At 36.6% G+C, this 27693-nt stretch overlaps 1 protein-coding gene across 1 annotated transcript in view; it reads right to left on the bottom strand.

Annotated features, from left to right (window-relative positions):
* Positions 1-27693, bottom strand: part of ABI3BP (ABI family member 3 binding protein) — a 143207-nt gene that overhangs the window by 17851 nt on the left and 97663 nt on the right. The window contains exons 41-56 of the mRNA XM_030476242.1: positions 27478-27525; positions 26892-26966; positions 26112-26186; positions 24573-24647; positions 23855-23929; positions 23304-23378; positions 22091-22165; positions 21547-21621; positions 20367-20432; positions 20006-20080; positions 14828-14923; positions 13190-13300; positions 11129-11212; positions 9670-9738; positions 8211-8423; positions 3357-3468 (exon numbers count right to left, since the gene is read on the bottom strand). Coding sequence (XP_030332102.1) covers positions 3357-3468; positions 8211-8423; positions 9670-9738; positions 11129-11212; positions 13190-13300; positions 14828-14923; positions 20006-20080; positions 20367-20432; positions 21547-21621; positions 22091-22165; positions 23304-23378; positions 23855-23929; positions 24573-24647; positions 26112-26186; positions 26892-26966; positions 27478-27525 — 1399 coding nt within the window. The remainder of the gene's footprint in view (positions 1-3356; positions 3469-8210; positions 8424-9669; positions 9739-11128; positions 11213-13189; positions 13301-14827; positions 14924-20005; positions 20081-20366; positions 20433-21546; positions 21622-22090; positions 22166-23303; positions 23379-23854; positions 23930-24572; positions 24648-26111; positions 26187-26891; positions 26967-27477; positions 27526-27693) is intronic.

Here is a 27693-nt window from a genome sequence, read left to right as displayed (position 1 = left end):
TGTTTGTACTTACTGACAGCTGCAGTTGTACATGCAATTTTTCATGAGAGACTGTAAGAGTCTCTCATTGCTGCCTCCCTAACACTGTCCAAATTTCTTAAATGGAATTCCATGTCTGGCCATTAGCTTCTAATCTTTCAAAGCTGCCTTGTCAAAAGACTAGCCCAAAGGAAGATGGGTGCCTGGCTTACTGCAGAGCTTCCCAGAGGTGTAGTATTATGACCTATTTGAAAGAAGAATGTAAAATGAAAAGCAAACAAACAGCATGATCTAGCAGGTGCAGATGCACCCAGTTTTCCCCTGCTGCTCCTTCTGCCCTCTTCACAATGAAGAGTTGTTTGCCTTGCTTCCCTCGTGCTGGATGTGGGTAATTATTCCCTCTTTAGCTTTTGGGCCAGGCTAACATATCCTACCTGATTTACCTCAATAGGATGATAGACCTTGGGCAACCTGACTGCACACTATGTTTGTCAGGTACTGCTCCTCAAGAGCATACATCTGGAGAATTACAGGCTTGAACTATCTTGCTGCTGTAGGATCTTTCTGGTTTGAATTTACCCATGGAGACTGTGTGATACGACATTTACAAACATTTTTATTCTTTTTGAAAAGTCTTTGCTTACGTCTGTCTGGTTTAGATCCATCCTGAACTGTCTTCAGTTCTGGATGCACTGAACCTTCAGAGCAGCAAAGGTATTCACACAGACTCACTGATGGCTTCAGGGAAGCTGGAAAAAATAGACTCAAATTCAGCTTGTCAGCTTCTCCAAAGTGCTTGAAGGCCAAGAAGTTCTTCCCCAGTTAATCCACCTTCTGCTATTGAGCATCTCTCTTTCCATATACTTGCTGGTAGTTTTGTAAATGTTGATCATTTTCTGAAAGGGATTATTTTTTTTTCTCTTGTAAGTTTCTTTTCCAGTTCCACCTCCTCTACAGCTCTTTCCTTTAACGCTAGTTACAGAAAAGTCTGCTTCCGAGTCTTAATCTCCTACTTGATGAATCCGCAGACATTTCAGGGACCCAATTAATTTACCGAGCTGTGTTTCATTGTCTCTCTTACTCCTATTTTCAGTCAGTTTTGTCCACAGGTCTATTTCCTTCATCTAGTGAGCAACCAGCTCCTGACAGACAGGAGACTTTTATTATGGACATATGCCATTCCTTGCAACACTGATACTGTCTATGTGATGCCAGCTGTCTTCAGCACTTTCTTATTTTACACTAATTCAGTGTGCCAACAAGCCTGGATTCAAATGGTAACAGTAACAATTTCTTGTGCTTCTGCTAAAGCTCTCAAGGTGTCTTCAAAATTAGGAAACACGCATTTTGATATGGGAGTTTAACTGAACAGAGCCACTCTGAGAAGGATTTTACGTCCTTAAAATCCTGTGAGACTCAAGGGACATGCACCACTGCAATTTCTGTCAAAGGTTTTCAATTTCAGGCGATAGTCTCCGGAATCCAGACAGACTTTCACTGTCTTTCCTTTTTCAGGCTGGGGAGGAGACTTTACATCTTAAGTCAGCCTCCACCAGTCAGTAGTGCTCTCATATCTAGCTTCCAAAATCCATGCTGCAAAAGACAGCTCTTCTCCATGGTTTCCATGGTCTTTGGTCTGCTTTTGCTTACCAAAACCCAAAAGTCCTCTCATACGATTGACGGAATTGTTACTAGTTAAAGTTAAAAACCACCTCATCTGCTTCTTCCTTCCTTACGACCCTTCCAATGGTTCTAGTCTGCCTGACTCCATCTTGCTCCCTTTCTCAACAAAGAGCAGTCTAAATATATTTTTCTCTCAACATCCAGGCCTTTGCTTCCATGTCTTTTCTTCACTTAACCAAATCCATCCCATTTCTGCCACGATATGTGTCACAGAGTTTGCATGCGTAACGGAAGAGAATCTCATTAAGAACACACAGTTCTTCTCAACGATGCAACTGTATTATTTCAATGCATTATTTCAAAACTAAAATGAAAACACAAACAGTATAGCCCGGCAAGTTTAGCAGCACCTACAGCATTTCTTGTTCACTACTCCAGAAACGTATTGGTTTACTTCTACGTAAATGTATTGATCTCTTCTAAGCTTTCTTAGCTGACTGAGGAAGAGACTGAGGAAACTGATGCTTGGCCTCCTACTGTATTGCCAACATATCCTAATTGCCTCTTAACAAGACAGAACAACATAGCTTCGGTTCACCGTTTCACAAGATACATGCCTTTAAGAAATAAGACAGATATTCTTGATGCAATACACAGAAATGCTAGCCCTTCTTACAAGTTTTGGAGTCTGTAAAAGAAGCTCTTTTTGGGTATCACAATTTCCTCTAGCCTTTTTTTTCCAATTCTCTTCCCTTCCCCTCCACTTTCTGCAATAGTTCCTCACTCCTCAAGTACATGAGCTAAGAACCAACACCCCAAATTAAACCACACATTGCTTAAAAACAGAGGTTCAAGTTGGGTTCTATGCAGAATTTTGTGCTGTGTTACCAACTGTTACCAATTTAGGGACAGTAATAGAAAAGGGCAATTTATCTGAAACAGAAAAATCCAGTCACCAAAGCCAAATGGATGGTTTTACAGGAAGAAAAACATGTCATTCATTAGCTTTCTGATGCAATCAATAAGCAGCACAAAGAACAAGTGGTTTCTTCCCAGCTCTGAATTTTATCACAAAACCACAACAATAATTTTTTATGAGATTCTTTTTTTAGAAGAATGATAATATTTATTTGGACTGCATGAGATGCACACCATCGACTAGAATTCACTGACCCATTTTTAACTTTCCAGGTGTTTCAAGACACTGAAAGAAAACTACATATACAGCACAAACGCATCTTTCCTTTCCATGTGCAATGCATAGTCAAACTTTGTACAGTGGCCCAACTTGCATTGCAGTATTTGAATAAACATCTCTCTAAATAAGCAAGCAGACCAAGCCAGTTGTGCAAAGCATCCTTAAACCCTGGAAAGAGGCAACTGTACATACAAATCTTTATCTCACATATCAGGTTAATATTTCTTGTGTTCACCTTTTTTCTTAATCTGCCAAATTGAAGAGATATTTTGATAAAAAGCAGTACATTTTCTTATATTGGACTGTTAATCTTTCCGATAGAGCAGGTCACTTCTGCAGTTTGTCGAGACCATACTCTTGGAAATTTCCTAAAGATTCCTCAAATGTGTATTATCTGTTAATTTGCAAGAAAGCAAACCAAAGTATACCTTTTTCCTATTAGAACAGGAGCAAAACCAATTTGGTCTTACATACATATGGATTTTCAATTGAATCGGCAGACAGCTTACAGCCCAAAGTATTTGGATTAATTTAGAAAATGATTTTATTTAATTACCTTGTGTCGGGTTTTAGGTTTTCCACAGTAGAATGGGTTTGATTTGTAGTGATAATCGATTTCTCCTTTTCACCATCAGTTGCTCCATTTTCAGTTGACACAACCTCATACTCTGCAAAATTACAGTAAAGAAAAATGTGCTTAAATAACAGCTTACTTGAGCTTCTTCATTGCTCTCTCTTTTCTTATCTGATTTCCACTCCTACTGTCTAATAGGCTGTAAAGACAACTTGGGTGAATCAGTCTGGACATTACTATGCTAAAATTATCAGGAAGGAGAGATCCAATTCCAGACTGCCAAGTGCCTAGCCCCTCATCCTTCCTTATAATTGTGTTATGGGATGGAGGGTATTCAACATCTCACCTATGCCCAAAGGTACACTAGTGACAAAATTCCAAACACAAATAAGGATTCTGCAGTTTGAATGAGAAAGTATAAAAAATGAAAGTAGAGTTTCTAAATGCTTAAAACTTGACTGACTGAAGACCTATACTTTTAAGGTTTCCAGAAGAAACTGCCCAACTAACTTGGATTGTGCACTTAGGGAATCTGTCAGCTTAGAATGAAATAATTTTGCATAAATTTATTTCTGTATTTATATGATTTATAGAGTCTCACTACTTTCTCTTCATCTCATCGGGATGTATCCTCAAGCAAAAGCCATGCGCTAAACAGGTAATTAACAACAGATGTTTGGGAAGAAGGTACCCCTTCAGTCACAGCCCTGTCCAAGACAGTCTCTAGCAGGCAACCTCTGTCCCAATTCATAACAACCTCTTCTAATAAACATACTGAGTAAATTGTTAATTTTCCTCTCTTTGCAAAGAAATTCAAAACGTCTCCAGCCCCTTCCTTTTCCCTTCTTAAAACTGGTCTATAATACCAAGTGCAGCTTTACTAACTGTAAGCTAGCAAAGGCGAATGTTTTCAAAGAACATTTGCAATGAGCATTTAGATCAACAAGACAATAAATAAAGCAGGTATTGGTATTATACTGTGAGTCCAAAGACAGAGACCACCTATCAACAGCTACAAAACCTCTAGAGAACTACTCTCCTGACTTTTTCTAATGATACTACTATTAATTTTTGAGCTTTTAGCTAAATGCTAGCAAGCTGTATGGTGTTTTTTTTCCTTTTTCCTAACATTTTCACTTCTCTGTACAAGGAGACCCATTTGTTGTCAACACAGATAAAACACCTGCAATAGGATTCAGTGGTAAAAAGGTAAAAAAAAAGCCTCTCTTAATTGTTGCTGTACTCTCAGATCCTCACTCCTAGTAAATATAGAAGATGTATATGTTAATGAGCATACACACACAAATTGACCTGATCTTGATCTCAGTTGTTCAACTATACCTTTCTTTGCATTCTTCTAATACAAAAAGCAGCCATCAAAACCACTGGGGTAACTTATGGAAAACAATGCAATTAAGTGGAAGTGCAAAGCAGCCCTACAAAATTACACTCTAATATTCCAAGCTTCTAGACCACAGCAATTCAATCTGAGCAGTTATATACATGTATACACATGTGAATTTCAGATTTACTGCAATAGTTTCAAAAGGGACCTCTACACTGCATCTTTTTATTTTTACCTTGTAATAGACTCAGTTATCTAGAGCATATATAGAGCAATGTAAAACTTTTTAAAATTGGTTTTTAAGTTCTGTCAGAAAGTTAATATAGAGGAAGGAATTACTGCCAATACTGAAGATTTCAAAATTTTCATGTTCAGAAGTCCTCCCCCACAACAGTCACCCATGAACTGCAAAAGACCAACCACTGCCTTTTAAAAACAAACTCATAGACTTGCAGGAATGGGTGTCTCAAATGAACGGGGGCAGGGTGGGTAAGTAGAGGGCTTTTACTTTTTCTTTAGTCTATTTGTTCAAGTGGGATCCCAGTGTAATGATCAAAGACACTAGCATTAATAGTTAGTATCTATTTTGTATGTATTTTGTAAAACACATCTGGGTTTTCTCTCCGTGCATTTCTTTTTGGAAACAAACACCTTTTCCCATATAGCCTCCAAGGCTGAGTGAATCATGCGAAAAAAACCCAAACTATGCAAAAGCCCTTATTTGCCCTAGTTAAGCCTCATTTGAGAAATTATGTTTATTAGGAAGCATGGAAGAGAGGGCGGATATCCACTGCCTTAGGTACACCCAGATAGAGAATGAGTAGGTAACTTTTACAGGAATTCTGTTTTTCTGGCTTCTGCCTGCCCCAAGTCAAAAAGTCATGTGAATTTTTTTACTCATTTAAGTTGGAAAACACAGCACATGCGAATGGACGTGCAAATGTGCACGCATGCACATAAAGCACTGTCGAGCACGTCTAGTACTTGCATGTTAGTGCGTGAGTCTCAGTGCACAAGTCAACAAACATTTCTGTGGCACCACAAGGGTGGCAGAGCACCAGCAAAATGGTTTTTGTTCCTGACCTTTGCAGCCTTCATGAAAACAAGGACGTAAGCTTGATCACTCTTTGTTTTTAGGAATACCCAATACAATGAAACCCCTTGTACATAGCTGAAAGTCGAGCTAAGTAATCAGCAAATGATGTTCTCTGTTTCCACAGTTCTATCTGAAATAGTGCATTAAAAAAAATAAATGTGATGGCTAAATCAGATGATTGAAAAAACATGTATAAACTACAAAAATAAAAAGAGATGACAGAAAACTTGATTTAAGACTGTCTAACCAAGTAATGTCATACTGGTGCCAATATGAAGTAATCACTGTTTTCAGAAAATGGAATTCAATGCCTTCTCTTGAATTCACAAAATGTCCTTGGATGAGTCATTAACAGAGCAATTTTTTGAAGTTAAGATGAAGGAAACAAGCTCAGTGAGTTTATTTGTAAACCACAGAGTTGAAACATTTGTATTACACACTGAAGTTAAAAAGAATGAAGATGGTATTATGGGAAAGCTGTTACATGTAGATAGGAAGATAGCTAGACTGAAAACTAAAGTTTCTCTCATTGAAGCAAAATGAATATTAGTCACATTCTGCAGAGGGTTTTAATCTTTTCTGGTATGGGGAAGCATATGCCACATGTCTCAGTTATCACAGAATACTCTTACAGAAGAGAAGAAACTTCATGGAAAGTTAACTTTCATAAATGTTGATTACAAATGAACAGAGAAAAGGTTTCCACTGTGTGTATTGCTTGCTCTGTATTTCACAACACATATTAAAACAGAAAATGAATAGTATCAGAAGGCAATTAGGCCTTGCTCTCATCATTAGATGATGCGTGCTGACAGTTTTACCAGCTATAGTGGAGATGTTTTTCTATTTTTGCAATACAAATGGTTGTGGGTTCATTAACATGCTCAAGAAAAACAGCGGGTCTGCTTCCAAGAAAACATGCAGATAAACGACGTTATCTAATCTAATCAAGCTAAGGACTGGTCTGTGGAGGAAACAACAGCAGCAAAAAGGCTTTTCCCTGAATGAAAAGAAGCATTGCAGAACTGCCTGGAATATGCAGTGTTCACAGAGAGCCTATACTCAGCCTAATTCTAAGGTCAGCAGTAAGCTCACACTTCCTTTTCTTCCAGGACGATGCACGTTGTGGAAGACAAGCCAAGTAATCATTTTGCTCTCTTGTTGGTGCTTCTTAATCGCCTACAGTCTCTTTTTATTCCCCTTTTAATCCACCAAAAATGCTAAGTTTCTTCCTCTTTCCCAGAAGTAAAAAAACGCAAGCTGATTTCTGTTTTGAGTGTCCCTTTGGTTTTGCATTTATTATTTTTCAAAATGGCAGGGAGACAAAGAAAGAATAGAGGCTAAACCTAGTAATTTTTTCTAGAAAGCCAAGGAAGGGCTAATTTGGGGAAGAGAGTGGCCTTGCTTGTGACAGTCACCTAATTATATCCCTGCACTGAAATCTCTCATCATGTGCATATACAACAACATCTGAAAACATCCCACTTTCCATGCTAAAGTGAATGGCTAAGATCAAGTCTTGGTCCACAGAGTTCCTAGTCTTATCTGTTCTACCCACCTGTAAAGCAACACAGCCAAATCCATTTGGTCATGGCTGTGACAAGTCAGTGACTTTGTAAATCTAAGTTTTATGTCCGGGATTGGGGAAAAAACAAAAAAAAAAAGAATGGCCAATGGCCATTTTCCTAACACACCAGAAGAACCATAATTTTCAGTTGTTAATTTTGGTAAACTTGTGCTGAGATACAGAAGATGACAGAAAAATTATGAATGGTCATCTTGCATGCTTACCTGTCTATGTACTGTACGATTCCTCCGTAACTCACAAGGATTTATTCTCAATACAAAAACCTTTCTTTGGAAATGAAAAAAACCAAAGAGATTCTTTTAACTTGGTGAGAACTTGCTGACCCTATGGCGGGTACTGCAAGTATTATGCTGGCAGAGTTCTACTGACTTACTAGATGGATGTAAGGTTTCATTGTGTGTGGCCCACTGATCAACAATATCCTCAAGTCAAGAAAGATGTCTATATGATGTATATGCATTTATGTAATAGACTACTGCACATTCCTAGAACTTGTTGACTAGATCTTACCAGATCCTGAACACAGAGAAGCCAGAGCAGATACCACAGCATCAAGACAGAGCCATACTTCTTAAGTATCTTTTTGTGTCATCACTGGCACCAGTGACGTAGTTGTGAAAATCTCACTCTAATCTAGTAGCACTGTCTTACCCAAACTGGAGTTGACAGTAGCACAAAATAACGGCACTGGGTGTAAGACTCCCATGGGATTAAGGTATCTTTTAAATGATATAAAACTACTGTGAAAGTATAAATAAGCTGGAAATACTGTATTCTGATACAATGGAGGAAAGAAATCAAACCAACCAGTAACAGTGTCATTGTCTGGTTTCTCCCAGTCCAGTATGACGAAAGTTGGACAGCCCTCAACAGTCACCACTGTGAGGTTTGTTGGAGGATTTTGTGGAGGACGAGTAGCTTCTTCCTTGCTGCTAGCTTCCTCTTGTGGAAAATGTTCAAGAGAGCTTGTGATAGAGCAAGGCACATCATCATCTTTCTTCATGTACTTGACATGGGGGGCTAAGAGCAACAGAAAAGAGCTGTTATTCAATACAAGGTGTTTTTACAAAATGCCAATGCCATTTTTCACCTCTGGCACAACTTCCATCTTGTGGCACCAAGTAAAAATCTGCACAAGTCAAACATAAATGTTTAAGAATAAAAATCAAATATTCAATATTAAGCTGCTTGTTGGTTTTATTATTTTTGTTATACTGGAATCTGCACTGCCTTCACCCCCTTCTCATTGGCACCACTGATGAATTATCACTCTGAAGTGATTAGTGGCTGATATGCACTGTTTGAAAGAATTAACATCTGTCACAAAATGAGACAATTATTAATATTCTTTAGTAAAATGACACTACAATTCCATTTGCAGCATTTGAGTGCTATGCTAATACAAAGATGTAATGCCCATCATCACTTTGTTTCACCAGAAAGAATAACAAGTTTAGTCCAGAGTCATTCCATCATTAAACTCGCAGTTTCTAAAGTGACTGTCAAAATCTTAAAACATTTTCTGTGGTACAGGACCAACCCTTGAAACAAACTTTCTGAGGAAAATCTTCTACTCAGCATCAAATTTAGGAAGATTACTGAAGACAAACACATTAGTTCTAAAATTAAAACTTCTACTGGGTGTAAACAGTACGTTCTTGCAAGAAACATAGTCTTCAGAAGTGCAGTATCTCTTACCAGAACAAAAAAATACCAACCTGAAAAATCTTTCAGTACAAAAGCCCTTCTTCCTGTCATCTCACCTTGCTAAACTCTCTAGGTTACTGCAACAGCAATAACTTGACTACTTTATCATCTAGTCTACTATATGTTACCATTTCAGACTATCTGAATATGCACAGCCTGGAATGAGAAGTGAGGTATATATGATGGGTAGACATCGCTTTATGTCGCTGGGATTCGGGCAATACCTCTCCAGGTATGCTTGCAAGCCCACAAGACAATTTTTGTTTGGTTTGGTGGAATGTGAACAGTATGCAGTTGTACTACTGTATAGGAAGAGCCACAACACATTTGTTGGCGTGACTGTAAACTAGGAGGTCGTAGCAGAGAAGAATGCAGAAGTAAAATTTAGTCAAGAATATGTTGATGGTCTGCACTACAGCCCTTTCACCTGACACTAAAGTGAAAGAGAATCAAATGATGTTTTCACCTTTAAATAACCAAATAAGCTGATTTTGATGCAAGACAGGCCAGTCTTCATCTATTCCCCCAAATAAAAATATCATAGGTATTAAAATCCTACCTTGGTACCTTGGTTTGCCTGAAGAATCTGTTTCTGATGTAGGACTTGAGCTGAAGACAGTTGCATCAACTGTGTGGAACACAGTTATAATTTAATTTGCAATAAATACAAAGTTTCAGTGTTAGAACTGTATCATTTCACAGTTCAGTTGGCATCATGCTAAAGCTCTTCCATGGTAGACCTTTGCTGTCAGATCTGTCTTTTCCTCTTAAGGACTCCATTTTGGCTGTGATGCTAAGTAAACACCATACTTACCTGCTAGTATAAAGATAGCCATAACCAACCACAGACTTAATGACTGCTGCTGGATTCAGTTTATGCAGCACATGAAAAATGCTCTTTTAACCTTTTAAAAAGGATCTTTTTGCACTGCAGTGGCTGTTTAGCTTGGAGCTTGTTTCATGTTCACAAAATATATAGCACTGTTATGTTGGCAGATAAACTTCTCCAAAAATAGGAATGAGGAAATCACAAATTCTGTCTCCAGGGTGTACAACTTCTACAAAATTTGAAGGAAAATGAAGGCAAATACACTGGTGAACAGAAATGTGCTAAAGCACTCAGGATTCATGATACCAGTGTTGTATTAAACAGCCACTATACTGAATGTTATACATATACTGAATAACACAAACGTTGCAATGGACCTGAACAGACAAATCACAACACATTCACATGGATTTTTCTAATAAATCTAGCATCCAGCTTGCTTTACTGAGCACTAAGGGTCACAGTAAGTTCATGATCATTATAAGGAAACAAGAATTTCTATATTACTATAAATCCAGGAAAACTAGAAACAGCATAATTCATGACAATACACCTAGAGCTGCATATTTTGGCTCAAAAATTTTAGCACACCCTCCACCAAACCCATTCCTGTATGCCACTTTGAGGAGATTTAGGTCTAAACTTGTAGTTAACTCACAAATTTATGAATGGCAAATTACCAACTAACCACTATGTTTACTCCATCACATTTTTTTTCTGCTTAAATGGTGGCAGTTTGATCAGATAGCTAGGAGGATATCATGACCATGTGAAGCACTATCAGTCACTGTCAAATAACAATTTGAATTTATGGCCTGTGCAAAAAGAAATGTCTAGGAAAAGAACTGCCTTATCTACTCACTTCACAGATTTAAAGTAGCCATTGAATAGTACTGAAAGCTTACTAAGCATGTATCGATTTCTATGAAGATGGAAGGGCCATCATGTTCTCATTTACCAAGGTGTGTATCAGAAGACAGGCAGGTGAACTCAGTTAAGTTAGAAAAGTTGCAAAGTGGCATAAAGGAAACCAGAATCACCCCAGACAGAACACTTCTCATATTAAATATACAATGCATAAATATAGTTTAGGGGAGGGAAGCAAAGGAAAAAATGAAAACCTTTATGTAAATGGTGGGGGGAAAAAAAAAATAAATGAAAGAAACCAGAACTGTCTTAATATGCTTACCATAATAGTCTGGAGTTGCAAAAGCTGTTGGTGTCTTATATGACGTTCCTGTCCTCACAGGCGTTGTTGGTGCAGCGGGTTTAGCTATAGTGACAGAAAGAAGAACTTGTGGCAACTAGATGATCTTAAGGTCCTTTCCAGCCTAACCATTCTATGATTCTATGGTAAAGGATGTACTGATTGTTTTCAAAACAGCTGTAAAAGACAAGAACTACATTCATAAAACATGCACATACCCCCAGATAACCACTGCATGACTGTGAAATCATAATCATAATGTAGTTACCTTCCCTGCATATATGATACAGAAGAACATGGTAACTGAAGGCAGAACTCTGGTGAACCGAGTTTAAAACAAGAAAAATCCCTACTGTCCATTAATTTCTTTAATAAAGTGAAATTTATTAAAATTCTCATAATAAAGATTCTCTCCTAATTTCCTTATTAAAGTGGAAATTTATTAGGATTCTCACTAGAGTCCAGTTTCACAACGGTTCTGGAACTCTCTTGTTTCCTTTTTCCCATCCAGGAGACTTTTAATGTTGGCATAGAAACCTTCCCATAACACTCACCCTCTGGATTAGGAAGAAAGATACAAATAAGGAATTAATCACAGCGTTAATGAGAAAGAGAAACAGGACAGAATTATGAAAGGGAAAATCCAAGAAGAACATTGAAGCAAATTTTTCCTGTTAGCACTGTGGAACAGTCTCTCCAGGGAACCAGAAGAAACTCAATTATGATATTTAAAACTAAGCTGGATAAAATACCAGTAAACACAGGGAGAAAGGGAAATCTGCCACAGGCCCCACAAAGAAGAACCAAATCATCTAACCAATTTATTCCATCTTGAATGCCTAGGAAGGTATAATACCATATAACCTGACCTCTAGTGTATGGAAAAAGGCTGAAATTTCAAAATACCAGTATACTATTTAGACACTTAATGGAGAAAATCAGCATACACCCTATTACAAGCAAAATAAAATGTATCAGGTCAACATTATTTTTTATGCTACAGCTTAGGACTGACAATATCTTATGTTCTGTTGTAGCGATTACTAAGGAAACACCACTGAACAACAACAAGTGTAGACACAACATTTCAATCTTGGCTCTGCTGTTGAGTAAATACACGGCTTGTTTCATCCAGCTTGAAGATTCTTACTTCTAATCTGCTGCAAAAAATACTAAGGTATTATTTAGGCCTTTAGTGCCTTAATAGCTCACAAAACCCCAAATGAAACAAACCAAAAAAAGCCAAGAAGAAATACAACAGTCAAGACTTTTATATGACCCGTGAACTACAGAAGGAAATATGAAGAGGGAAGCATTTCTCATGATACTAAGCATAATGAGATGGTAGTTTCTGACTACCTGGAATAATGTTAGCCTAAGGATTCTTATACAGAATCCACAGACAAACCATACCTTAGGATACTGAGTATCAGCTTCAGGATAAAATTAAAATAGGAAATGTGAAGGTTTCAGCGTGCCTTTATACTGATACTGAGAGTAGGAATACTGTAGCACAGGAATGAAGCTAAACTCTTTGCACATGAAATAACTCAGCTTGCTCTGCCTCCCTTGCAATTAGTTTTCTGGGTGCCTATTAGCTTGTTATTTGCAGTGGTTAATGGATGTGCCATATATATGGGACAGAATTTCTTTACAAATAACCAGATGGGAGTATGCATTGAAGCATAATAGTTAATATCTCCCATCTGACATGCACATTAAGTAACTGCAAATGCTATTAGTAGACATAAAATGTTCTTAAGGTTGACCTTCTTACAAGGATGACTTGCATTATGCTATTTTGCTTTCAGCTCCCTTACTAGGGATGATTTTGACATAACTAGGTTAGGAAAACAAAAGGAAAATAGAGTTTATGTATGAAGACAAAAGACACAAGACCTGTATGTTCCAGAAAACTAGTTTCTACAGATATCCCAGATTAAAGAAAAATAATCTATGCTATAAAATTCTCCTATACCCTGCTAGTCACTTCAGTATTATCTCACACATAATAAAATATTTACGCTGAAAAGGCTGAGATACCTGGAATCCCTGGTTTACCAGTCACAGTGTTTGGAGGCAGAGGTTTTCTTCGCATTTGTGTAGGCTTGACAGGAGGCATAGGAGGATGCTGAGGGCCAGGTGGTATGGTTACTAAATGACAAGACAGTGTTATTAATTATTTAACCTTGAATTCCATAAAATCACAAACCCATTACAAGTTATATTCTGACTTCTCAAACAATGTTTCATGTCTGATTTAGTATCAGAAGTGGAGAGGTGAGGTTAGAAGCTGTTGTATGAATTGTATTTTCAGCCTTAAATTCTTTGGGAAGTGTCTGCCATGGAGTTTTAAACCAAGCTTACTCTGAAAATATGTAGCTGCTTTGGGATTTTGTAGAAGTGTTTCAGTGACTCATTTTTTGTGTAGTTCATTTCTGTCAACAGTAATTTTTTGGCAGACAACAGGATATTTCTTCCCACAATAAATACCATTTCAGTGTACTCAGAAACACCTTCAGTATCCTACTGACAAGATTTCTGATCTTTTGTACTTTCTAACTGATAAAACTGGTCATGCTCAGCTTGAAGCAAAAGATGTAGCAAAAGGGAAATAATCATTAAGGACAGTTTATCCTGTGCAGTTCAAAAGTGAAAAATGAAGAAGTTACTGTCACTTCATGCACTGACATAGATAAAGACTAGTAGAATACTCCTGGAGACCTCAACTAGGTTGTTTCAATGTGCATTTCCAGCCAATATCTATTAAATTTATCTGGCAAAGTCCCTTAACAGTGAGGAGGAAAGGAGTACCTAAACCTGAAAGGAGAACCTAAGCCTCTTAATTCATACTTACAAAACATATAATTGCCTGTATTTTCCAGGCAATTAAAAAGGATTTTATTGTACAAAGGAAATGCAAAGATTTTTCTTCCATTATTCACCTTTGCACTTCTGAAGAAAAGGAGATATGTGCAACACATTTATGTAACAAAAGACTTCTTGTACCTTACAGGGGAAAATTCTTAATAATAATACAATTCTTATAATGCTGCCAGTGTCAACAAATACACAAGTTGCCTGATACTCAGTTACTGGCTATACAGAGTGCTTTGGGTCCTACATATGAGACCTTAGTTTACTCTAAAAAATAGTGTGACTGTGGACAAGAAGAGAGCAGACCCAAAGACTCACTGGGAGAGCCTTTTTAGAAATATTATTAAAATTAAAATATTATTCTTCTCAACAACACAACCACAAGTTACACGCAAGCCAAAACATCACATTCAGTGGACTGTGTCACAGTTGAATCTACTATACGGCACTCTGGAAAAACAATAATCCCTACTCTTCCCTTCTACTATTCTCCCTTGCTATGTAGAAACTATTAGTATGAAAAAAGTCAATGCTTACAGTATTGTGGGTGTTTGCTCATAAGGACATAACACTGCTGGTTGTAGGTTCTAATATACGGTGTATGTTAGTGACTAAGTAGTGATCATGAAATACTCTTATTTTTATCTCTTTCAGTAGCATCCTGAAGTCAAGAGAAGGTGTATTGATAAGAATGAACAATATTTTCTATTCTCAGTAGAGGTGCTTTCTGTGTAGGAATGGCCACGTTTTTACTTTTTCATAACTGTTAAAATTTGCTATATGTTTTTCTTTTATTAACCTTACCAGAAATTGCCTTTTCCCACGTATCAATATATTCCAAAGGTTTTTCTACATCCACGCCAATTTGTCTGGCAATATCCTCAGGTGTATATGCATCATCTGTGAAACAAAGGAAATTAAATAAATATCTACAGTGCAGTGTACCAAGTCACAGAATACTGATACATTGCATATGTTCAAACTCTAGGTAACATTAAGTGCAAAACTAGCGTATATGACCCACCTACGTTTTACAGATAACTTAGTGATATTCGTTATCTTCCTATTCAAGTAAATAGAAAGTGATCTGGATCTAGAAAGTGTGCAATTTAATTTTTAAGATTACTTGAAAAAAGTCTACTTAGAAAGAGAACATTAGTAAGATTAACAGAGAACAGATCAGTTAAACGAAGATTGCATGTGGAAAGATGAGTACAGAGAACATTCTATTTTTTCAGCATACAGAATAAAATATCCATTGATTCTTGCAAAGGGCAAAGTTCTCCTTCTCCCATAAATAAGATCTTCAGTTTTTCTCCATTTTTAATGGCTAGAGCAATTCTGAACCAAACATACACCATATTTGGAGTACTGGAGGCAAAGTGTACATAAAATTCAGTTTGTATATAAAAGAAAGTTCTACTTAAATGTTACATAAACACATTTTAAAAATACTGAAGTAAATGGCATTAAAAAGGTCAACACAACTACTGCTGGTACAGAACAACTGTTTCTCATGCTAATATTTATAGGACAGCCAGACTGTTAAATTAGTATGCTTTCCGTATACAAAATAAGTATATTTACTTTATAAAAACTCTATATATGGTAGAGTGAGAAGATGCATGGCAATTTCATCATGTTGGCAGGGGGGTGGGGGAGAAATATCACTCCTTCCTCTAACATAAGAAACCCCCCCTGAAAACCAATGTAGTAAGAAAACACCAACCAAACCAAACCTCAAATTTAAATTAATTATCAAATTCCAACATGATCTAAACGCTTCAACCAAAGATTTCATGTTTATAATCTGGTGCTCAGTTTCTTTTGAGATTAAATTAGTATTTTAACAGCATGAAGCAAAAAATTTTTCAGTTATTTTACTATTTGGCCATTCTTGCTAGACATACCTTAGGAATCCACAGTCCATGGTATGGACACATTAAAAGTTCTACTTAAGACTGAAGTAATGAAACTTGTAGTAAGCTGGGATCAGGATGCAGGTCACCTGATCCCTGTGACCACCGTTTCCAAACACATCATGTGGTCTTATATAACTGCAATTTGTCTTCAGGTAACTAAAGTGGTTAATTAGATCTTCAGATATACAAAGTACCAGAGCGCTAATCAGTGTTTCACATTACGGTGTTTGAGGAAGAAGAGGCATGAGAAGACCAACACCACCTTTAAAAAGAAAAATTACCTGGTACACCACAGGTCATAGTCAGAGTATTTAGTTTCTTAGCTTCATCTCACAATAAATGCATCAACAAAATGGACAAACAAAAGCACATGGACTAAATCACCCAAGTATCCATTACAAGTTGAATCTAGTTCAGCATCTTAGTGTCTACACAAAAGCCTACCTCTAGCCTGCTCCTTAAAATCTAATTTAGAATCACAATCTTTTCAGAATTAAATCAGCTAGGAATGAACAAAATATTGTATACATTCTAGATGGAAGAAGTAATTATTCCCCTCCCCCCCTCCCCCGAAACTGGCAATGCTTTACTTCTGTCATTAGTAAAGTATTAATGAAAAATACACCAAAGTTTCAGGGAAAAAGCTGTTCAAACCGCATCACTTCCCTGTTGACAAAAAAAGTCTCCTTTCTGAATGATTCATGCACTTTAAAGTTACATAAAAGTTTCTGTTTCCACTGAAGGTCCACTGCTCTATCAAAGAGCTTGCTACATTTATCATAGTATTTGCCTTATGCTAGCAAACATAATTTGCTTATTCTAAGCACTTTGGCTTACCATATTCATCCAAGCTTTTAACAGAACTGAAAATATACTTATTACTTGCATGTGTGTTTGTGCCTTCTTTTACTTCCATCTTTTTTCCTGAAAACATTCATGGGGGTCTGGAGTAAAACTAACTAGTGCAACTTTAACAGCAGGAATACAATTAGAAGGGTGGATCATTTTAATGGAAGAACTGGAAAAAGTGCCTTTGATACAGCAAACTGAAACACCTTAAACTGAGTTCCTCTAGAACTTGGCTATACAGCCACACTTTTAAAAATAAAAAGAAAATCTAGCACAAAGTTAATGGCTACTATAATGAAAACCAACCTCTCTTTCACAGGGAAATGGAAATGTTGCTCAAAGTTTGTTTGCTGATGGTTTTCTGGAAGCTTAGTAGATCAAGAGCAGTTTTTAAATGCTTAGGATTAAATAAAAAAATAACTAAGAAGTTACACACACAAAGAGAAATATGAAAAGCCATCTCAATAAAATTAACTAAATAAAATGGCTAAGACATAGTTGAAAACTAAAAGGAATGTTAGTCATGAGGAGGCAATCCCTGCCTCCTTCCCACAGTCAAGTTTACCACCTGGCACTACAGCTAGCCAGGAGACTGAAAAGCCTGCCAGGAAACCAGTCACAATCCCATGTGCTGCCGCTGGAAAAAAACAAATTCCACTGCTTATCATCTGGGCCTTGCAGCTGCCAAGCATACTCTGCATGGGGTGAAACATCTTCGCACAATCAGGAAAAACTGGAGTACATTCAACAGCAGTGCCAGCCCAGCAAGGAACTGATCTTGAAACAAGTGTCCATGGCTCTTCAGTAAATGTGCTTTTCTTCAGAGAAAGAAAAAAATGAAGTAATGTCTAAAGGTAAGTCTGGAAACATACTGTTCCTTAAAGTCCAATAAAGGCATCTGATCAGATATTAAGGGTTCTGATAAGCTAACCACAGAAAATAAGGTATCATTTTCATAATGGAAGAAATCAATTTCACTACCCCAAAAAAATCATCTGGATACCTTAAAATGTTAAAATATTTATAAGATATCACCCACTGAAAAAGAAGAAAGATTTAGGTTAGTAGAGTCAGTAGAGTTTTCTAAGTCTCTTCTGCAGACTTAGGAATTCTGTTTGCAATATGTAATTGCACATTGCTTGAGAGAGATATAGATGATTTAATTGGTTACCTGAACTCCCTCCTTGTGTGAAAAGATTTTTATGAGCACAGAGAGCCCTGTAGGCTCAGACACTGCATTTGTCACAATACTGTGATGCACCTGCTTTACAGAAGACTTGGGATTCCACTTATTGATCACCAAGGAAAGCAGAGACTGAGAATTTGTGAAAAGCTGCAGTCCTCTCTCAATGTCATGAACATACAAAATTCATTGGTGATTTCCCTACACTACTGAGAAGAAAGGTGCAGACTCACAGAGAGCTATGCTATGTCAGGAGGGTTGGAGGAGCAATGGAAAAAATTACTTGAAGTATCATTTTCCAGAAGAATTCTAAAAGGTACTTATTTGCCTTTTAGTACACATAGTCTGCACAGCAAGGTAGTAGTCTTGTGATGATTTTTGACATGATCTACCACAATGAAGCTCTAGTTCTTCCTGGCTATTGGCACTACTATAAAGACATAGAAATAATGACAACTAGTGGGCACTCCAACAGAAGCATTTAAAACAAGATTGCTTAAAACAATACTTTAGCAGTCACCTAAAAAAGCATTAAGCACAATAAACTACATTTAAGAATTTATATGTCTACTACTGTGTTTATACTGCTGATTTACTTAGCATGATTTTTTTTTTTCCTTCTTTTTAATCTACAAATATCTCTGCCAAGGTTACTACTATATGGGAAAAGGGAAAAGCTTAACATACTGTTTAACATAATTGTGTATTTGTGCATGATTTCATAAGGTGCTTTCAAAAGCCACCTACTCCTGGAGACCTGTGCGCATTCTGCCTGTTCTGGTTATCAGACATTAGAAAGCTCACTTATAAGCAGACTGCCAACACAAGCAAAGAATAAAACTTTCTAACCCACAACTACTGACACTGGTCATTTAATACTGTCTCTGATGCCCTGGAATTTGATGGGCTCATTTTATTTACCAGAAGGACTATGAAAGGTCAAAGAACACACACCTCCGATGAAGTCATCCACTCTGTATGTAATACAGAAGAGTATGTCATGTTCTAAACAGACTATTTTTAATTCAATTTAAATACACAACTTTAAATATACAACCTCTTCTGAGGTTTTGCATTTCTAAAAACATGGTGGGCTTCTCAGAAGTATATACAGGAACGAGTAGCTCAAATCATACTAAAGTCAACAACATGTATTAAATTGCAAAGATACATTGGAAGAAGTACAGAGAAACATTATATGGATAAAAAAGGAATGTTTAAAGTAGATTGTACATTGCTCAGGTTATCCTAATCTAGCTAGCACAGAACAATAGTATGGGACAGCAGCATTGTTAGTAGTGGGTGAACAGCCGAAAGTTTGCTTTGAATATGCGTATTAGTTATCTATATTATTTTTTAATAATTGCATCATTGTTGAAGAATCCCAAAATTCTTTATTTAATTAACCATTGGCTGTATTAAAAAAAAAATCAATAATATTTGTATTGACAGAATAAATTAATGCTTTATTAAATAAAATTTATGGATTCATTAAAAATTAGCACTGAAAACATTATTTTGACTGGATGGAAAAATCAAATACAACTGAAAAAGGATGAATGATTTTTTCAACAAACCAGTATTTTGAATAAATCTTTGTGGTTAGGGATGTATGTTATCTGTGTGTATAAGGACATGTCAACTGAAGAGGCAGTTCTCACCCTCCTCTATCATCCATCAACTTGGAGCTTTCTTGGTGTGAAGTATTTAAGCTCGAATACCGCATAGTCCAAATACTGCATAGTCTGAATATGAGTAGGTCTGACATGAACATACCATGTGCATAGCTAGTAGCTAGCAAGATACCTGGCCTTAAGGCTTTCTTACCAAGTCTTCTGACTTGGACTTAAGCAACTGGGTAACCCTTTTCAACAAAGTGTTTACCAATAATTACACAGAGTACCCCAAGGAATTAACTTTAATAATCAAACACAATAAAACATTTTGCAGGGTTCAAGATGATTTGAGGAAGTCATGTTCCTGTCTTTTACTGACAAGTTAAAAAAAAACCCAAAACTGCAGCTCTACCTGTTGTTGGCACAATCCACTTTGGCAGTCCAGGTGCTTTTGTTCTAGGTGGTGCTAGTGTGGTTCTACTAAGAGCTGTGAGAGAGTTTAAAAAGAAAGAAAGTTCCATGAGAAGAAAACCCAACAGACCTTTATGTGATGCCAGCAATTCCACATTAGAAAAGAAAAAGCAACACTTGCCATAATGATATACACCATTTGGTTTCTTTTTCTGATTTGGAAAGGCTTTACCTCTAGACTGATCAACCGAAAGAAAAATACCTCCCCCCCTGCCCCCTCAAAATTCCACTGAGAATAGGTGAAATTAATTAACTAATTAATTAACCTCCACCCCATCCTAAACTGAATAAACAATTATTACCTGGTCTGGTCTGTGATTTATCAGATGGCTTTGGTCTTGCAGAAGTGAGACGTGTTTTATGAGGTGCTAAAAGAAACAAGGTTCAGTTTAAATGTTATGTGTCAACAGAACATCAATACTGCAGTGTAATTCGCCAGAAAAGGCCCATGCACCAGTGCAATACAGCAAAATGGACGTATGAGAATTCTATGAGTTCCAATCTAAAATGCACGCTGAAAATGCTAGTTTCTTTAGTGGTCAGATGACTCCATCATGCACTCTGACCAGTTACATTCATGTTTAGGTTTAGGAAAACATGTAAAATATTTACAGCCAGTTACCCAACTGTATATGGATACAGAGTTAGCTCTGCAAGGTATCCATGGCCTTAAGACATTTAATTAGGTTCTGTAAAAAACAAACAAACAAAAAACCTCAAAATAAAACACCAAACCAAACCTTCCCTAGATCAAATATTCAGATAAAAACATGACACACTGAAGACCGAGAAAACAACTGGAAGCATTCAGTGCAGACAACGTGTAAGGTTGCTGATGCATAGTGTCATCAAGGTTAAAATCAGAAGCCTTCAGCCTTTTCTTATTGTCACCTTTCACTTGCCAAATAATTTTGACATTGTAGTTGTTACAGAATTTGTGTGAATGGCACTGAAAGCTGAAAGCACAAGCAGTAATCACTGACATCTTCTGCCAAATTATCAACCCCTATTGAGTCAATTTTTTAAATAAATTGAGCTGGCTATTTGATATTCAAAGCTAATAACCACTCTATACCCAACACAATGCAGTGTCAGAGAAAACACTTATGCAGGAAAGAACATATTACTCATTTTTGACATTTAAATTTGGTAAAAACTTTACAGATTTAGATTTAGTATTTTATAAAGAAAAAGGTGGAAGGCAGTTTCATCTATGTTTGCAAAACTACACATCTGAGGATCCAATACACAGTAGTAATACTGTTTAAAGCTTCGTATCATCTTTAGGCAATACTGATTAAACCTTGATTTTCAGAGCAATGAATAAAAACCCCATTTGATAAGGGGAAAAATGAATTTTCATGTTATATATTTGAAATAGTTTTAAAGGTAATAATGAACAGACCATTAAACCTTAAACTGTTCCAATTTTACTTAAGGTCTACAGATTCCAATACAACTTAAGAAAGTCTTAAAAATTACCTGTACTAAAGTGTGGAATTTCAGTTGCTAGAGCAGTTTTGGGCTTGGGTGAAATCTCGTATGTTTCACGTGGAGCTGAAAGTGAAGATATTATTGCTTACCAAATGCAAATTATTTCCTTTTTAAACACAAGACACCACAGGGGGAAAGGGAAAAACTCTTTGTGCAGATTATAAACAAAAAGAGTCAGTGCTAGAAACCTGGCTGAAAATCATGCTTCTACACAAATAAACGACTTTTCAAGACTGGGAAGATATAGTCAGACAAAAGAAGAAAAGACGATCAGGTAATGCCTTTATATATGACTCCTCAGCCTTGTAAATGAAGTACTTATTTCTAGAAAGAACTGCATGAAAGAAGAAATGGCCGGAAAATTAAAACCAGCAACATTTTGTACATGCAGTGGACTAACAAATGAACACAACATAAAGATATATTAAGGTGTTTCTGTTGATTAAAGAATAATATAGTAAATATAGTCATATAGCAAAAGCAGAGGAAGTCAAGTTTTATGAAAAATAGAGTGACATTATATTCTCATTACCCAAAGTCATTTTGGACCCATCAACAACATGAACTGTTATAAGGTTAATCGATCCCAGGTGTGTTGCTCTTGGAGCTACAAGAAATAGAACATTGCTCTGTGAGAACTGAAATTAAAGAAGCTGGATTTCATTAAGGATCTGTGCCCGTTGTTTCCTAAAGACCTATCTACACATCTACTAATACAATTTTAACAGACATGAGACAGACACATGTGCTGATTAGCCTGGATGTATTTTCATGATGACAGCCACACAGTGCAACTATTTTGCTGACCTTCCTCCAACTTCAGTACAAATGCCCTGAAGGTGGAGTTCTGACAGTCTTTGGTCTTTCTCACTCTGGGTATATTAATTTGCACTTCGTAAAAAGTTTCTAAAAGCTTACAGTAATGGTTTATCTTTCAGATATTCTTCCCTTACTCAAATATGATTGAATTTAGTGAAAGATATCTAAGTTACTGGATGAAACGGTATCCACTACATCTCTTTCTCTTTCAGAAACAAGGCTAAAATATGGAAGCTGGAAAGTAACCTACTTACTGGCATAAAGAGCAGTAGCTAAATAGTGCCATTTGTTTTTAACAACTTTCTTAACAGCAATTTTGCATATACATCATTATAATGATTTAAAATCTAGAAGTCAAAGAATAAACCTATAAATTCTGTTTTCTAAAATTCTTCACCTAAAACTAATTTTTTAGTGGTACCAAAACATGGCAGTTGTTAGCTATGACATGACTCAATTATAACCATGCATCCCTAAATCTGCTCTAGCTACTGCAAAAATCACCGATAGGAAGAATGTACCTATACTCTTAGCACCTAACTATCTTGGACTAAGATTCTGTACCCTGAGTTTCGAAAGTCCTTGAGAAACTGAAGCAAATGTATATAGAGTAATAAAATCCCCCAAAAGAAAAGCAGCTGGCTTCAGCAGAGTATTTTTATTAAAATTAATCTAATTCCTCACATTTTTCAAGGCTAATACCCACTAATTCATAAACCCAACCAACTTCTGCTCCCCATGGAAATAGATGCAATTCATGGGCATTCTCTTTGATATAATTTATTAACATACTCCAAGCTGAACAATGATGCTAATTTCTGTCCACAAATCATGGATATCTCATGACTGCAGTACTGAATGACAGAAGACAGGGTAACTAAGGCAGTGCCACAATAACACTTTTAAAGTTAAAAGCTTTAAATTACCAGGTTTAGTCTGTGGTACTTCTGGCCCAACAGATGTTTTGGGTTTGGAAGGAATGAGCAGTGTTTCTTTTGGAGCTGAAAGAAAAGGAAGAAGATTACTATTGTATTCTTCAGAAGTCATGATCCAATGTCATATTTAGCCCACAGAAAATTCATGCCTCAAATGCCTGAAAAAAAGACAATAACAATTCCATGGCTTTCTGGAACCTGAAATAAAATGACTATCCAAACCACAGAAAAGTCCTAGCACTGTGCTGTAGGATAAATTGAGTTAGAGGCTAAAGTTCTTGTTCTAAAAGAAAAATCAGACCACTGATTTTGGTAGGAGATTTGACAGATACAGGCTTCTGACCAGATATGAGCTGTAAGCTATTTCTGCTTTACTTCTAGGATAGAACTGAGACTCATCCGTATTAAGAAACATGCACGTGTGCAAGCAGAATGAAGTGGAATGATGTTACACAAAGTACCACACTGGAGCATGTTCTCTAGGAATTTCTTCACGAAAAATTAAGAATACCTGCATCTTAACTTTAAGGAAAGTTATTTACCCATTGTTGCCCTTGAATGCTCGGTGGTAGCAGAAGATTTTGTAATAATTGGTTGTGGAGTTGTCTGATGTATTGCTGTTAAGGAGAGAATGTGAAGAATCTTAGAATATTAAATTGTAATAGAAGCAAAGTAGCATTTGTACTTTTGCTAAAACTTTAAAAATGCCCCAAACTAAAGCGTAGCAGAATATTTTAAAAATCAGCTGCTGACAGATATCATTAACTTCTATATATTCCTTCTGTAACAAAAATGGGAAGAGACACAGCTCCCTATAACTATTTTTAAGCCTTCTTTTGTTTCAGTATAGCACACAATATCAGTTGCCAACTGTACAAGCACATTGCAAAGGAGTTCTGTTGCACTTTCTGGATTAAAAAACCAAAAAGTGCTCATAGAGTTGCATCTCTGATTACTAGGAAGTAATCAGAAGTAAAACTGGAAGTAGGAAGTAAAACTGAGATTTGTCAGCACCCACATTACTACATTTTAGTCATCATTTGCTGTATTTAATAGAAAGTAGGAAAACCATTTGTGAGGCATACTAGAAATCGTATTATTATTTTCAGTGTAGTTTTGGCATGTTTTGGATTAAGTGTAATGCATTTGTTTGAGCACAAAGCCAGCTATGAGCAATTCCATTAAAAAGAACAAAACCCGAGGCTAAGGAAAGGAATTACTAAACACAAACACACAAAATTAAAGGAAGGATTCCATTACCAGGTTTGGTGTGTGGCACTCTTGGTTTTTCAGATGTTTTTGGTTTGGTATGAATGAACTGTTTTTCAGTTGAAGCTGAAATAAAAACAAACAGCACCCATAACAATAATTCAAACCCACGCTTCTTCCATAGCATACAAGGAATGTAAGTACAATCTGATCTGTAATAAGGCAAATTATGTAAGGGTAAAGCTGAAAAGCAAACAGCTGGAATTCCTGCAAAGAAAGGGAAACAAGTTAAATGGCTGCTGACTCAGACTTCCCCCAAATTATATGCAAATTTGTAGCTTCGGATGAAGAAGTGAATAATGAACGGCATACAATGATGGGACAAAAATAGACAGCAGCAGCTTATATCTTCCACATCTGCCACACATGAATATCTGAGGACAGAATCTGCTTTTGAATGGATTCTTAGTATCAGACTTGATTTATGAATTAAACCCTTTGTTTTTATGTGGGAACTATTCAATCTTCTTGTCTTCATAGCAGCCAGTTAAAATTGTTGCCACATAGAAATCATTTACTGGAAAAGGTTATCTTGGCACTAGCTAGTCTGTGATCTACACCAGTGGAAATGATCTTCAAAATATCTGCCCTAGCCTGTGCATTCTTCATCCCCCTAGCTCTGAAGAACCATTTTCTGCACATGAATATTGCATCAGGTAGCCCCAGATATGTACAACAGAGCACGTAAACTTCATAAAGCTATATAGAGGTATCAAATGAATACTAACCTAAGTAATTCATGCATACAAGGAATATATATTGAAATAGAAACACGGTTAAAAGTTTTTTTCATTTCCTATTCCTCAGAAAGAAAAAGCATACTTCAAAGATTACTGAATGCCTATTAATACTTCACTAGTGATACCATTTCTTTCTCAGAAAATTGTCGTCAATGTTGGTCTCTGAAACTGGGGATAGAGAACTGATATTACCAGATACTGCTCAAGCAATACTCCTGCCGCCCAATGCTGCTTGGATTCATTGATCCTTATTTGGTCCACATCTGACATTTAAGTTAAGAATAAAGAATTCTCAGCTAATGTTTCATATAATTAAGCAAGTTTTCCCAATGTGGATGACTAGAAGTTAGCAGAGAAGATGGCTTTAAGAATTGGTATTTGATTTGGAGGGTCACATAGCTGGTCCATTTTGGTATATGTTACACTATAGCTGATAACTTGTAATTTCCTTGCAGTGAAGCAGAAAAGTATTTTAGGATGACAGTATCCACACCTAATGTGCAGAAGTTACAGGAATCACTACATACTCTTTAAAGTCAGTCCCCTTTTACTGCAAAATATGTAAAATCTTAAAGAATTACACCACCTTGACTGGAAAGGCTATGAGATGAGGAAAAGAACCTTCAAAAGTAAATGAGCTCATGCATTATTACCCTTATCAAGACCAGAGGGCAAGCAAGTATCTAGAAGCAGAACAAAACATTGTTAGTTTTTAATGTCATGTAATGAGCTCTCCCTAAGAAGATCTTCTTTAACAACAATGGAAAACACATGAAATACACATTATTACCCAACGTTGCCTTTGTTCTTTCAGGAATGTGCGGAATCATAGTAGTATCTGGTTCATGGAAGGTTGGAATGATTTCTGTTGGAAGAAATGTTGATAATGCTCAGAATAATGAAGACTCTCCCTTTCCCTATCGCCCCCTTCAAAAAACACTTCAGCGCTATACTATATACACCAGGAAAGGGATGTTTTAAAAGAGCAATGGGCATTTACCCTCAGAGATTTATGGTTACAGAGAGTTCAATTTTTTTGTTCGGGGTTTTCTTTTGTAGATACTTAAAAAACAACAACAACAACCACCCTTCTGTGAAATCACTGATTATATTATACAGTTCAGTCAGGTTTATGGGGGGGAGTCTCCTAACTCAAATACAAGTGAAGGGAATCCCCAGTCTGATCTGGATGAAAATATGCATATAAAGGAAAACCAATGAAACAGCTTCAAGAGGCTTCTCTCACAAGAGGTTCAAAACATGGTGCAAACAACTGAAGTCTGTTGCCCAGATACAAGCTGTGAATAACTTTTTATCATTGATTTAAACATACAGGTCACTACTATTTCTCCTTCTGGTAACATCAACATAATAGCAAAAAAAAATAAATCTTGAACTGTTGTAGTTTCCATCAGTGGCATGAGTTAACTGCAGCATTGCAGAAATTTTTTTAAGCTACACAGATACCCAGGTAATGGCAAATGCAGTGTTGATAACTCCCCCCACTGCCCGTCCTGAAAGGAATTGTTCAATTATCTACTGCAGCTTGACAAAATATCAGATAATTTACCAGGCTTCCTGCGTGGAGCATCTGGGATGGAATCTGCTGTAGGTTTAAGGGGAGTATGTTGTGGTTCTTTAGGAGCTGAAAGAAAAGTCCTGTTTTAAGGGTTTATAATCTTCAGACATAGACAGGCTTACTGCACAAACACTGCACGCCTCGTGCTTGCAAAGAAAAATAAGATCCTTACATAAGAGACTGAAAAATTGAGGGTCAGATGCATACAGGAATTTCAAGAGAAAAGAAAATCCTGAATTAAAACATGGGTGGAAAATTGATCAAGTAAGCAACATCTGGAGTCAAGCAACAAAACCTGCAAGAACACAGACAATTATAGTAGCCATGTTTCCCTCTGTATATCAGAGCTCGTAACTGCAATACCCATGGCATGCTTGTCTCCTACAAGTGTCAAAGAATTACAATGTGTATGAGAGTGAAAAAAATTTTCTGTGAAGACAACAAAACAGCTAGGAATCTTTCAATATCTGGTACACAGCAGAATTAAGATAATATGTGAAAACGAGACTAACAACATATAATTGGTCCAAGGAGCAGCAGGGCAAAAATAATGACCAGCCCAAAGTAACATCTTTACTTGTTGCTGTCTTTTGTTGTTCAATTGTATATATAGTAGGTGCCAAAACTTCATAAAAACAAGAACATACACAGAATTAGCAATAAGTACATGCAAAAGGGTACTTTTACATGAACCTTTTACATGACTGATTTCAAATTGGAACACATACTTAAATTTATTTTTAAAAATTACTATTATTGGTGGAATTAGCGAAGATATACTCACTCAAAAGGT

This window comes from Strigops habroptila, chromosome 2, assembly GCF_004027225.2.
Source record: "Strigops habroptila isolate Jane chromosome 2, bStrHab1.2.pri, whole genome shotgun sequence".
Lineage (NCBI taxonomy): Eukaryota > Metazoa > Chordata > Aves > Psittaciformes > Psittacidae > Strigops > Strigops habroptila.
The sequence above is the reverse complement of the archived record's forward strand: the minus strand, read 5'-3'. Positions and strand labels throughout refer to the sequence as shown.